Source organism: Manacus vitellinus, unplaced genomic scaffold (genome assembly GCF_001715985.3).
Source record: "Manacus vitellinus isolate BGI_N305 unplaced genomic scaffold, ASM171598v3 scaffold_2_pilon, whole genome shotgun sequence".
In the NCBI taxonomy this organism is placed as follows: Eukaryota; Metazoa; Chordata; class Aves; order Passeriformes; family Pipridae; genus Manacus; species Manacus vitellinus.
Window position 1 is genome coordinate 34504265 of NW_021940208.1, and position 14996 is coordinate 34519260.

At 35.3% G+C, this 14996-nt stretch overlaps 1 protein-coding gene across 1 annotated transcript in view; it reads right to left on the minus strand.

The window, feature by feature from the left end:
* KLHL1 (kelch like family member 1) overlaps positions 1–14996 on the minus strand; it is a 142851-nt gene that overhangs the window by 78693 nt on the left and 49162 nt on the right. The window contains exon 4 of the mRNA XM_018070994.3: positions 595–807. Within this exon, the coding sequence (XP_017926483.1) occupies positions 595–807 (213 nt within the window). The remainder of the gene's footprint in view (positions 1–594; positions 808–14996) is intronic.

Consider the following 14996-nt stretch of genomic DNA (forward strand, 5'->3'; position numbering starts at 1 on the left):
TCTTCAGCTTCTCCTTTCCTAGCTGATATACCATCTTGGTAGCCCATCTCTGGACCTTTTCCAATTTGTTCCTATGCCTTCTGAATTGTGGAGTGCAAAACTGGAAACAATATTTCAGGTGCAGACTTAGCAGCACCAGGTATTATGTGAATAATAACTTCATATGGCTTGCTGACAGAATTTTTCCTGCTGTAGAACAATATACAGTTTTCCTCATTCATACTGTTGACTCATACTCAGCCTGGTATCCATCATAAGCCCCATGTGTTTGATTATGGTTTTTTTTGTTTGGTTGTTTTTTTTCTGAGAATATTTGCTATTCTGTCTATCATTCTTAGCATGCTATGAAATCTGCTGTTGCTCCTCTTCAGTTTCACAGCTCTGCCCTTCTTGCATATCTGTTGGTCCATTCCTCAAATTTACTGAGATCACTCCGGGTTAAGGGTTATCAATAATTTTTTCTAATTCTGAACAGGTTTTCTTTTAAACACACAGAGTATTAGAGTATTGCAGATTATAAACTGATGCCAGTTTTCACAATAACACAATAACAATGTTGGTTTTATTCTTATTATTACATAACTGTAAAAATACCTGAGGTGGAAGGAGTGGTAATCTGATATAAGCAAGTAGCATACTTAGGTCGTTGCATCGCCTCTGCATATCATACTTCACCCACATCATTAAGGCATGGAAAATGGTCTCTTCATCAGGAACATTCACATCATCACTAGCAAGAAGTTTATGCAGCTCTTCAGCTGGTAGAAGTAAAAATTCTTGATTTCTTATAACTTCCATTATATTCTCCTGAGAAGAAGAAAGTAGTTCAGATTCAGTAATTCAGTAATATTTCAGAAAAGAAAAAACAGATGCTAAAGCTAATAAGACCATAGAATCAGCCTGTATCTGCCATACACGGACATGGGTATGCTGTGCCATATTCTTACAGCTCATGAGAAAAACAAACCACGGATGAGTTCAACAGCTGTAGTCGCAATTCATATATAAATATATTCAGAGAAAAATATGAAGACTATATGGTAATATTGTAATTAAGAATTGTCAGAACTAGAAAAGGCTAGTGTTTGAAATTTTTATAAACTCAGTTGTAATTCAACATATTCAATATATTGTAAATCTTTATATGGACATACTACATTTTCCTGTGTTTTTTCACTGTCTGATCTACTTCTTAAAAAACTTGTCAGTCATATACAGTTATATTATCAATATCCAGATGATGTCAGTTTATATACATGACAAGGCTGAGAGGAAGATCAACACCTGAACTTAGCATTATTTCTTGAACTTGTTTAGAACAGATTGTTAACATCCAGTTAACATTCAAAATGTATACAGCAATTAAGGTCTCACAGTATTAAAATTTATAATACCATCATGGTTTAGAAATGGTACTCAGCAGTTCAGTGCTCCCACCAAGACTCTCCAAACCACTTGCTGCTCTCTCACTCCCCTGCCTTTCTCCTCTCCCCGCTCCTTGGGGCAGGCTGAAGAGGAGAGCTGGAGGCACAAAAGGCAAAGTTCAGGGGTTGAGATAAGAACAATTTACTGGAATCAGCAATGAGGTAAGAAAATGAACAGTGACAGCAACAATACTAATGAGAGAGGATACAAGAAAGGAACTTCCCCCCCCCCCGACAATAGACAATACTGGACAGCTCCCTCCACCTCATTCACGTGACTGATGGAACCCCTTCTCCTCTCAAGAGATTCCCTTTGCCCTGCCCCCAGCAATGACCTGAGGTAGTACAGAATAACCACTGTTCCTTAGCTATGCACCCTCCAGGCTACTGCAAAAAATTAACCTTTTCTTGGTTGATAGAAAAAAAAATAAACAAAAACTATATAAGTTACATAAAACTTATAAACTAAACAAAAAAAATTCAATTGGTTGACTGAATCCTAAGGATTGAATTAAGCACTCTCTGAACTACCTACTCTACATTAACAGGACACAATAGAATCACAGTTTTGCAGGGTACTTTCTCCAAACATTTTTTTTTAAAGTGCCTAATCTCCATGGAGAAATTAAAAATTCTTGATTCATAGACAATTTTGAGATGAATATGAAGTAGTTGTAGACTGGAGGCACATGAAAAAAACCCTTATTTTTTATATAAACAAAAAAAAAATCAAAAAGTAATAAAAGGAGCAGTAAGTTATAGCATCTAACAGATAAAAGATAATAATGAATTTCATGCTATTTTGGATAGACTTTGTGAGAGTAAGACAAGAAGCAGGGAAGGAATGACAAAACTTCAGTCATGAAGTGTAAGAACATCAAAACTCAGGGAAGTGGATACTTCGACTGCTACACCCGCTTGATTCAGTTCTTAGCATATCAAAATCCAAATCGATGCTGTCTATAATTGCTTGTTTGGGTCTCGGCCATTATAACAAATGCAGGAAAAAAAGGTGCAAGATTTATAACATCAGAATTATACTCTGGCTCTAGTGTGTCACATGCTGTCCTCCTCCATCCCATGCGATAGAAGGAAATTCCTATTTCGATTCTCCAACTTCATATTTTTTGAAATTTACTGCTTAAACGAATTTATTAAAAATTAACTGCATATTATCTTACATAAGGTAGCAGAGATTAATAATGAAGACATAGACATGACAAAATCATGACAGACAGAAGTTCTTTGAAATATGTAATGTAATTACAGATGAAATACATAAGTGCAGATAGAATAAATTAGATAAAGCCGAAAATTATGCTTATTACTACGAATGTAAATACTTTCATATGTAAAATATAACTTTCAATGAGTTACTTTTTAACTTTACATATATACGCAAAGTAGGATGCTGACACAAAGACAATCAAAGGTGTTCATGTGGTCATGGACTGTATTAACCATGCTCTTAAATTATCTTAACGTAAGAGATAATTGGGTTAAAACATGAGTTAGTTCTTTTTTAAATTATTTGATTAAACGTCAATATGTCTCTAAAAAAATAGATTTTTATGTAATGGTGTTTTAATCCACTAACTCCTGCTAAATTGTGTGACTAGAACATTGCACAATAGCTTGGGAATGTAAGGGAACTAGTTTGCAGGCACTTAACCACAAGTTGGCTTAATTAATTTTAATTAAAAAGCCATAAAACTCAGAAAATTTCATTGCACTTCTCAATAAAATGATTTATAAGCCAAAGTTTAATTAAACCTGGTTAAACCGACATTAAATTTCATTATGAAAAAAATATTACTCTACTTCTTAATAGGAACCAACATCAAACTTTGCAATAGCATATTAACACAAAGACCTAATATCATAGAGAAGCATTGTGATGGTGAAACACATTTAAAGAACTCACACAACTTTAATAACACTCAAAGAAGGAGCTCTACCTTCAAAATAATAATTTTAGGTTTTATTAAGATTTTGTATCATTTTTATCTTTTTATTTGCATATATGCTTAAAAATAACTTATTCCAGTCTCTGTACTAATTGACCATTGACTGAAAGTAGAATTAATGAAGTTTTTAGACAAAATATACAATCTCAAATCTCTTCTTCCAAACATGTGGACTTACTCTAATTTCATGTTACTTAGGAATGAGTATTGTAGAAAATTACATTTAATAAAAATTCTTTACATAATCATATAACTTCCGTGTATATATATATATATATATATATAAAATACGTAAATAGCAGCAATAAAATCCCGGTTCTTGATCTTCAGAGCTAAAAACTCTCTCCTTTAAGTCCCTAGCATTTCCTAAATTGACTACTGAATGCTTAAAACTTGCTAGATAACACTTTAATTTCTTGAGGTTAATTTCTTTTGGAGCAGCAAAGCATATTTCAATGCCTTGCTGTTTTATAATAACAGAAATAATTTCTCCTATGCTTATTGTGGAAAAATATCCACCTTTTTTTTTTTTTAATGTGACTAGTCTTCATTTTTGCACTTTAGGGAACAGGATTCAACAGATGTCTGTGGTCTACTCATTACAATTTTCAGGATAAATTAAATAAATCTTAATTATGGTGCAAGATAGGAATTGAGCTGCACAGTTATAGAATCATACAGTCATTAAGGCTAGAAAAGACCTAGGATCATTGAGTTCAACTATTAACCTAACACAGCCATCTTCACGACTAAACCATGTCCCTAAGTACCACATTTAGATGTTTTTTGAACACTTCCAGGGATGGTTATTCCACCACTTTCCTGGGTAGACTGTTCCAATGCTTGATCATTCTTTCAGTAAAGAAATTTTTCCTAATATCCAATGTCAACCTCCTGTGACACAACTTGAGGCCATTTCCTCTCATCCTGCTCTAGTGAAATGCTTTCAGGAATGCTTAAGTCCTCATGGGCTGATAAATAATTACAAGAGTAAGGGTGCTAAATGTTAAAGTATGCCCTAGGTTATGTGACAGTGTGGGACGAGTTTTCAGGACCTGTAATTTTTGACTCTGATACTCAAGAAACTTTGTAGATCTGGTCTTCAATGTCCCATAAGTCTCATAAGATCAACTGGGCTGTAACTAATGCCTCTTCTGCATGAGTCATTCACTTAGCCTTTCTCTTCAGCAAAAGCTGTAATGTTGTAATTAAATGGAGTAGTGGATTTTTGGTTTTAATTCAGAAAAGGTAGCTTACAATAGAAAGTATGAAAGTCGCTGAACCTGCTTGAAGAAAGTTATGTGTCACTTGATTGCTCTTCCACTTTCACAAAAATGACAATGCAATAACCACTGCTTTGGGGTTATAGCATTTCCATGATTGAGCTGTTTCACTTTTAAACCTTTTCAGTTGTACACAGGGTTAGAATTAAATGACCATGAAGTATTAGAACAGTAAAGCTACATAAACAAAACATATCTATATTTAAAGGTAGATAAGCAAGCAGTTGAGTATCTAATAGATTGTGCATCATAGGAACATAATAAACTATTACCAAATGTAATTTAATAGCATGTATCTTTATAAAAATGTCACTAATACAAATGAATTAGGGTTGTTTTCTTTTAATCTTGACTTGTAATGATCACTATTTCACATGGAATTAAATTATCTTGCAAAAGTTAGTTCTCATTGATGTTTATGTCATTGATTTCACTAATCAGCATGTATCAGTTGTAAGGAAGAACCTGAAAAATATTAAATAATTTCATATGTTGAAAAACAATGTCATGTTCTGAGAGTGCTACTTAGAACCTGTTACATCAGAGTTGCCATGGAAGTAAAATGCTTAGTTGTTTTTTTTGTTCTGGATGCAAGGGTCTTATTTAAAATATTTTACATTTTTGTGATTTTGATGCTGTGGCCTTACCAATACAAAAATGAAAACCACATAAACTAATGCTGAAAAAAAAAGATATCCAGATACTAGGTTTTCACTTAATTAGTACATAACTAATGTTCATAAATATTTTAAGCCCACACAGCTTTTAGTTTAGACACTAAGTTTTCATGAGAACATTTAAATAAATTAATAAATAGTGACTCTGATTTCCAATCTAAATCATATGGTATACTTCCTAAAGTTCTAAAGACATAGAAGCAAATTTTGATTTTGGTCAAGTCTCAAACTTTTTCAGTGTGTTACATTGAATTCAATCCTCTTGTTTTTATGCTCAGTTTTCCATATCTGCTGTGTATCACACAAGACTACACCTCCTGTACTATTGTGTAACTTCTTTCCTAAGGAGAATGGGCTTTTCAGGTTCCTGAACTCCAATTAGACAAAGGACCAGTATTTATTAATATGCTTATGGTCTGGTTCTCTAGCCAAATCCCAGATTCTATCTAGGAACCTGAATCTCTAGGCAAATCTCAGATGTTATCTGAGAGTGAGTTCCACCTGACCTACGTAATCCAAAGAGCTATATGTTTCTTCCAGCATCAGATGCCAGCCCGATGTCACCATTACAGAAGGGATATAAAGGCTAGAGTGTTCAAAAGATAGTGGAAAGAAATCATATGTATATGTGTATGCTCCTCTGAACTTTGTCAGTGGGAAGAGAGACCAGCAAGGGCTGCTTTTTGGGGAGAGCAGACAGCAGGTTGAGGATAGAAGAGCCTGTGGCTATGGACACCAGCTCACACAGCATATTGAAATCTTAATAGAGACTTCTAGATAACTAAGTTACACTTCCACAATCTAAATATTTTACTTGTAACTTTTAAATTAATTTTTAAAAATAAAAATAATTTGCTCTTAGGATACAAGGCCACAGAATTAGCCATACTATAGTCTAATTCAATGTGGTATTGTGGGATTTCATGATCTAAGTGTAGTTCCGAATCAGTTGTTCATAGATATTTGCTGATATGCCAGTTTATCACAATAAACTGGCTAAAACTTTCAAGCAGTCAGTATGATTAATTTTTGTTTCCTCTATTCCTGAAGGATCTTGTCTTACACATCCTGCACACTCTTTTTCACATCTAAGAAGATTCAAGAAGCCTAAACCTGTACACAAAAAATATACAACTTGCAAGATGCATGAGGACATCTTGCTTGCCCTGATTAAAAAAATCTTCCAACACTGCTCTGGAAGACCCTGTATCCTACGAATCCTGGAACTTCTCAGTGTTAAGCCTCAGTGCATGCATAACATTTTCTTCCTGGCATGGTATCTAGGAAAAATAGACCTCTAGCAGCCTGGAAAACAATTTTCTTGTTGTTCATTATTCCACTTTTTTTTTGGGGGGGGGAGGGCGGGGACAGAGGAGTGTCTTTTTTAATTATTATTTACCTTCCCAAAATAAAGTTAATAGAATGAGGGAGCACACTTTGGGACCTAAAAAAACTGGAATGTTTGTCTTCTGTCACTTGAATAGGCCCAGACTGATATATTTGCCACTGGAAGGGTTTTCAGCACAATTTCAAGGAAATAGCAAAACAGATCATCACTGTGAATCATCCAGATGCATTTTGGACTGAAAAGGCTAAAAGTAGTAAAAATATAGTCACAGTGCAAATTGTCAAAATGGTGTAGTATTGTATAGTGTGAATACACACTTTTACTGACTCTGGTGATTGTCTTGTTTTGCTGTTACTTGTATAAGATTTACCCTCAGCACTTCCCAAGTATGGAAAATATGAGCTTCCCCCTGCATTTTAAATCGTGCTGTTTACACAGCAGGAATGCAACCCTTCTCATGTAGATAGCAGAAGGACAATTTTCCGGGTTTAAATTATAACACTCCAGGGAAGCATTCATCATGGCAATCTCACTTTCTTACTCTCCTAGAATGACTTTTCTTTCTTCCCTACCGTACTGCTTTCAGCTGTGATAGAGCTCATTTCCTTCTTAGTAGCTGGTGCAGTGCTGTGGTTTGGACTCAGTATGACAATAATGTTGATAACTGTTGGAGTTATGATAATTTTGGTTTATGTAAAGGATCACATACTTTTATATCTTAATGGAGCACTTGGCTACGTTGATTACAGGTATAGAAAAGAAAAATAAGAAAAATGGAGGGTAACAAGTTTATCAGGAATCTCATCTATCTCAAATTTGATTAAAAGAAAACTGGAAATCACAAAAAAAAGTAATCTGGCTATTAAAGCATTAAGCTCCAGAACAGATTTCCAGTGGATAGGACAGGAACAGGTTGATTAGAACCAGTGTAATAAATTAGGATGCAGTTTACAAAAGCGATTACAGGAGGTGGCTTCACAGAAACAGAGAATGCGTAAGGTTGAAAGGATCACCTAGACCACCGTCCCTGCTCAAGCACGGTAGCAGGGTTATCCTAGAGCACATTGCACATAATTGTGTCCATATGGTTCACTAATATCTCCAATGAGGGAGACTCTACAACATCTCTGGGCAGTCTGCTCCAATGCGCGGTCACCCACACAATAAAGTTCTTCCTCATATTCAGGGGGAACTTTTTTTCATCAGTTTCTGATGAAAAATTGTCCTATTGTTTGGCACCACCAAGAAGAGCCTGGCTCCATTCCCTTGACACTCTTCGTTTGCATACTTATACATTGATGTGTTCCCCTCTCAGTCACCTCTTCTTGAGGCTGAACAGTCCCATCTCCCTCAGCCTTTCCTCATAAGAGGATGTTTCAGTCCTTTAATCATCTCCATAGCCCTCTGCTGGACCCACTCCAGGAGTTTCATGTCCCTGTTTTACTGAGGAGCCCAGAACTGGACAAAGTATTCCAGATGTGGCCTCACTAGGGCTGAGCAGAGGGGCAGGATCACCTCCCTTGACCTGCTGGTAATGCCCTTCCTAATGCATCCCAAGATTCTGCTGGCCTTCTTGGCCACTAGGGCACAGTGCTGGCTCATGGAGAGCTGTTGTCCACCAGGACCCCCAGGTCCTTCTCTGCAGAGCTGCTTTCCAGGAGGTCAGCCCCCAGCCTGTAATGGTGCATGTGGTTATTACTCCCCAGGTGTAGGACCCTATATTTGCCCTCATTGAATTTCAGACAGTTCCTCTCCATTCATCTCTCCAACCTTTCAAGGTCCTTCTGAAGGGCTGCACAGCACCCTGGGGTATCAGCCATTTCTCCCAGCTTTGTGTTTCCCTGAGCAAGAAACTGCCTTGGAATCCCTTTCAGTTTTGTTTCAACCCAGTTACCCTTCTGTTGAACCTAATAACATCCGATTCACTGAAGATTGCTTCCTATAAAGGCATCATCTCAAAGACATCTGGAGATGGATAATTTGCCTCTTTCACAGTAGCTTTCAGAAGTAATCAATCTGAACATTAAAACGTGTGTCTAATATCCCGTTTGAATTTGTCCATTTTCTACTCATACATACTGATTCCTATTATAAATTTCTCACTCTGATTAATGAGCCCATTAGCACCAAAACTTAAAAACTCAAAATGATCTCTTGGATCTTTAATAACTCAAAAAGGCTGAGTGGTTATGGCCTTGCTTTTACAATTCATTCACAGTACTGTGTCCTATAACACCAGATTGTAATGATCAGGAGTGAAAGCAAGATACTTAATCATTAACACTTTTTCTTTTCATAACACCTAATATATACTGGTAATCTCATAATCATTCACTAACCTATCCTCAGCCTACTTAGCCATTAAAATCAAAATGCAGCCACAGGGAATTGCAAGATCATAAAGGAAAAATGCATTGCTCTATCACTCTCCACACTAAAAAGATTTGCAAAACCACTGTTTCTTTTATCTTCATTATGCATCTCAAAGCATATGCATGTTGTGTCACATCATGTATGCTGTTGCTGGAGAATGTTTTAGTTAGTTTTGTTTGAGGGAAGTGTTTAAAAATGGTAGTTTATATTACTATTTCAGATTCAGTATTCATTTCAACTGAAATCAAATATTTAAAGTATCATAGCAGGGACATAAGAACATTTTAGCATTTCTGACTAAATTATAGCAAATCACTGTATTGAAAAAGCATATACCTTTCGAAAGCATTACAGAAAAAAAAAAAGCCCATAATATGGAAAATACAAAGTTCAGGAAATGCCTGAGTTATATGCCTGAATCATTGTCTCACACACTGTGTTTTTCATTGTCAAACTCTGATCCACCTTCCACCCAACATCCAGCACAAACTGAAACATTCCTGAGAATTTTAATTACTATGAAAGAAGAGAATATATTTCAAATTAGACAAACATTAAAATACGGGAAGAATTGTGGGAAAGGACCACCTCTCAATTGAAAGGGGACTTCCATAGACTTCCACTCTATAAGTAAATTTGAAGAAACTCGTATGGTTATTACTTTCTGACAGCACTTAAAAACTTCAAGTATGTTATTAAATCCATATTAATGCTAAAGGAGCAGTTAGGGTATGAAGTCAATTGAAATAGGTCCTCTCCTAGATGACTGAAATGTATTCCACAGTATTTCACAAAATAGAATGATTCACACAAAGGTGTCTGACCATTAACAATGGTGGTTTCTACACTCTTTTCAAGAAAATAATGGTATATATTAATAATATATAATAAATTATATTTATATGTATTTATATATAATATTTTATATTATATATTAATATATACAATAAATTAATTATATATATTATAATCTAAAAGAACCGCTGTATTTAGCTTTTAAGTGGTTGTCAAGATACAAGGCTGCTGAAGATTTGTCACATTAAGTTGTTTGATAAAATACTTTAAAAACTATTAAATTAATGATGAAAATATATTAACCTACTATGTAAATCTCAAAAGCCAAATTTCAGATTGAAATGAAATTGTAAAACATTTGTCATCCTGCACATAGTACTGATTAAACTGACAGTTAGTCTTGTTTTATTGGTGCTTTGGAAATTAGAAATTTGGAAGGAACGGACACTTTGTTTTATTCTCTCCAAGACTTTATGTTAACATCGAACAATCTTATGCTGCAACTAACTGTGATATGCATTCATTTCTTAGGATAAATTCTTTATTAGGAAGGAGAAGGAAGTAAAGAGAACTTCATAGTTGTGTCTCGTTGTTGGTTGTTTTGATGGTCTTCTTCATTAGCTTGTGTTCAAGTTCATAGAAATACAGAACTGCTAAGGTTGGAAAGAACCTCTAAAATCATTGAGTCCAACTGTTACCACTAAACCATATGTCCAAATGCCACATCCAAACATCTTTTGAACACTTTCAGGGATGATGATTCTGCCACTTACCTGGGCAGCTTATTTCAATACTTGACTGCTCTTTCAGTGAAGAAATTTTTTGTAATATTTAATCTAAACCTTCCCTTGTGCAACTTGAGGTCATTTCCTCTTGTCCCATCCCTTTTTACCTTGGAAAGAGACAGATCCCCTCCTCACAGCAACCTCCTTTCAGGTAGTTGTAGATTGCGAAAGGTCCTCCCTGAGCCTCTTTTTTTTCCAGGCTAAATAACCCTATTTTTCTCACATGCTCCTCGCAAGATCTGTGCTCCTGATGCTTCACCAGCTTTGTTGCCTTTCTCTGGACACATCTCAGCACTTCAGTGTCCTTGTATTGAGGGCCCCAAAACTGAACACAGTATTCGAATATGGCCTCACCCATGCTGAGTATAGGGGGACAATCACTGCCCTAGTCCTGCTGGCACTACTATTTCTGATACAGGTCAGAATGCCACTGCATCATGCACATGGCATGTGCACCTGGGCACACTGCTGGCTCATATTCAGCAGCTGTTGACCAGCACCCACAGGTCCTTTTTTGGCAGGCAGCTTTCCAGCCGCTCTTTCTCAAGACTGCTGAATGAGATTGTTGTGACCCAGGTGCAGGACCTGGCAAAAATAAACATATAATTTTTTTCTAGAAATAAACAGAACACTAGTAGATGACATTTACACCTGAAATTATGCTGCCTAACACAGTAGAATGGAGATATAAACATTCTTTCTTTAAAATGAAGAATTTGAAATAACATGGGGATTTGCTCAACTTTTAGGAATGGAACTCCTGATTCCCTTATGCTTTAGATGGTACTCATGGCATTTAAAAATATGGTATTTATTGAGATAAGCTTATTGATAGCTGATAAAGTCTTGAACAGAATTGAGGTATCTAGGTGATACTCAGTGCTTAAGTGTTCATGGGACATAAAACGAGCTGTATGGGTTTAGAGCAAGAAGAGGTGCATCTGTGACCAGTGACCAGATGTAATTTTGACAATGATTAGAGGAAGTTTAAATGGTGAATGTTCTATCTTGTCTGTGCATCACAGATTTTGGAATTTGTGATTTTAGGGATTTTCTGTATGAGATGTTTAGAAGACCTTTTTGGACTTCTCTTCAATTTATTTAATAGCAGTTTGAATCTATTTAGGTTTTGTCTTCCTAGAATCCCTTGCAGTCCACTATAGAGTTTAAGCACATGCCTGTAAAAGGCAAATATTTCCTTTTCTTTTTCTTTACTTTTAAATCTGTTGCTGAAATAGATTTGATGAAGCTCAGTTCTTGAATTGAGGAAAATAATATCCTATTTTCTCTTTTCATGCCATTCATGTCTGAAGTGTCCATTACAGCTTCTCCAGCAGTTATAACTCCCCCCCCACCAAAAAACCCAACCCCCCCCCCCCACTACCAAAACATCTCTTTTCTTATGAGGGGTCTTCCTCACATTTTTGATTATTATTCCATGATTATCCTTAGCTACAACTAAACAGAATGCCATGGAAGTGCCATTCCAACATGTCTTTACTCACAGTAATCCAAGGAGAGAGATGTACACTCACCAGCCTCACCTCGCAAGCTTCTTCCCATGAAAAGGAAAACCTAAGCTGCATGATTTTTATTTGAACTGGACAGCAAAAGATTCTGACTTCAGATTACTCTGTAGAACATACTCACACATCCACTTAGGTGCAGTCATCACTGATCCTTTTTTTCAGTGATTTTTAATTTCCATATATTCTTTGTGAGATTAGATAACTAGAGCTACATGCAGTATGAAAGGTGCAAACAAAAACCATGGAGCACAGCAAAACTTTGTGTTTCCTGTTTTATCTTCTGTTCCTTTTCTAATGCTCCTCAGAGCTCCACTTCTTTTGCAACCACTCTGTGTGCTCAGTAAACATTCTCATAAGCAGAGAGCAGAACTCGATAAATAAAAGTTGCTTGTATTTTTTCCCTCTCTGATAGTCAGTTGAGATCTCATCATTAAATGTATACAGATGATTTCTCCAGCTCCATTATTTTTAACTTATTGCTATTTGATTTTATTTGGCATTATATGCTTACAATTGCAAGACCTTTGTGCAACTTCTTAGAGACAGTCTGTGGTTTTTACTATCCTTAGTAATTTTTACTGTCCATAAGGCCATTTGATTTCATAATTTGCTCTTTTTCCATACAATTCATTAGAATGTTTAATTGAGTGATTCACATCATACATCCCTTTTGATTATTATTGGTAACTTTTTACACTGTGACATCTGTATATTCATTTTCATCCTTTTTTTCCTAATTGTTGATCACATGTTTCTTTAAGAGTTGCTAATCAGAGACTTATCAAAGGACTTTTCTAAATGCAAGTACACAGCACAAAATAGAATTGCAATATGGGGTTTGCCTTACCAAAATTTCTTTTACTTCATTTCCATTTTTTTAATCCATCTTTATACTTGTTCTCCATTATTATAATCAATTTATTTGGAAATCAAGCTTATTGGTGTATGGCTCTGTGGATCTTGGAGTACAAATCTTCTGTGGAAGAGAAGCCACAAAATATGGGGCACCAGTAGTATGATGTCTGTGTTTCAAACAGTTTAATAATTCAAATATGTACCTGAGAAATTTTAGGCCATAAGACAAACCTCATTTTGAATGAATTAACTTCATCAGTTCCCAAGAAAATATTCTAAGTGTTCATGAACAAGACATTATTTAGTGCACTCCCTGCGAAGATGATTTTGAACATATTTCTGTTCATCAACATTTTTGCCAGATACTGGACTGACTATTCAATCAAGACAACAGATGGGATATTAAAATTTTCAAATCTTAGATCATGTGTCATCATTGGATTTAAAACCCTTTCTAATGGCAGCCCTATTAAGTCAGTGAACAACAACAAAAAAAGAGGATCAAAAAAGATTCAGGTTTAACTGTGTTAATTCCTATGGACAGGAGACAGTGGCATGGAGAGTGCAGAACAGACTAGTAATTAGACTAAACGGGGTCCACTCAATGAACTAAATGTGATGCACTTGTGCTACATGCCTTTGAGTTCTGTGCTTTCCCATCTTTGCATCACAGAGCAATCCCTCCTCCAAATAACTTTGGGGTATTTGCATTTCAACTTAAATTTGCTAATTTGCCTCAGCACATGAACACAGGATATACACATACTATAACCTAACAGCACATTTTTATCTTGTGAGCAACACTAAGAAAAAAGTCTCTCTGAGCTAGGAAGCAAGGCTCAGGTTTGGAAGTAATATCCATTGCAACATACCATGTTATGTATACTGCTTCACTTACAAAAGAAATACAGGAAGAGTAGAAATAGGAGCAAGAATAAGATAAAGGTAAAATAAACACTGATATTTCATACTTGTTGCTTTCTCCCAAGCACAAGTTTTTAATTCTTCTTACTGAGAAAGTACTTAGTAAATACAATCTTATTTTAAATAAGGAAATTTTCAGTTAACATTGAATTTTAATGAAAAGCTGAAAGTGTTGATAAACTCTGGCTGCTCTTGTCCCCTCTCAGTTTTAGTTAAACATAAAATCAGACAGCAGTAGATATTATTCTGCACATTGTACAGGGACATCCTGAATGAAAAAAAAGTCAAAGTATCTATATTTTCATATACTTAATTTTCCCAGCAGGTACTTGACAGAGATACTGAATTATGTAATGCAATTCCAAAATATATTCTGGATATCACTTCTTAAAAGGAATAGGTATTTACCGAGTAAATAAGTCAATATATACCAATAAATAAGTCAGTTGCAATACATCTCAGAGGTCCTGATGTATATAACATATTAAGAGTGCTAAGACTGTTGAGAATATATGTTTAGTACATATTCAAAGGCAATTTAGCTACCAAAAAGTAAAAAAAAAAGAAGTGTATTTTAATTCAGGAACTTATTCTACAGAATTCATTAATCTATGCTGATATGTATGAAATTTGTAATAAGAAAAACACAAGTGTTTAAAAAGAGACTTGCAAAATCCTTTCTGTGGATTCACATTGTGACAACAACTTTCATGAGAAAGTCATGGCAATATGTTTTGAAGAGTCACTACAAATAAGAAAACTCTCAAGTGTACTTCTGAATAAATTCTTACATCATACCTTTCAAAAATTATAATCAAATTCTAATTAACATAAAGTTTAAACTCCCCTAGGAATTTCACAACTCTACCTCAGATTTTCGTCTAAACCTAAGCAAAGCAGCTTAACAACCATCAGAATGAACCTTTTGTAGGTTTTACAGCTGAATTAAACTGGCTTAAAGAAAAAGTTTGTATGTCTCTAAAATACTGATCCTCAAAACTACAGCAGAGAAGTTTAGCAATACTTTTAGTTCTGG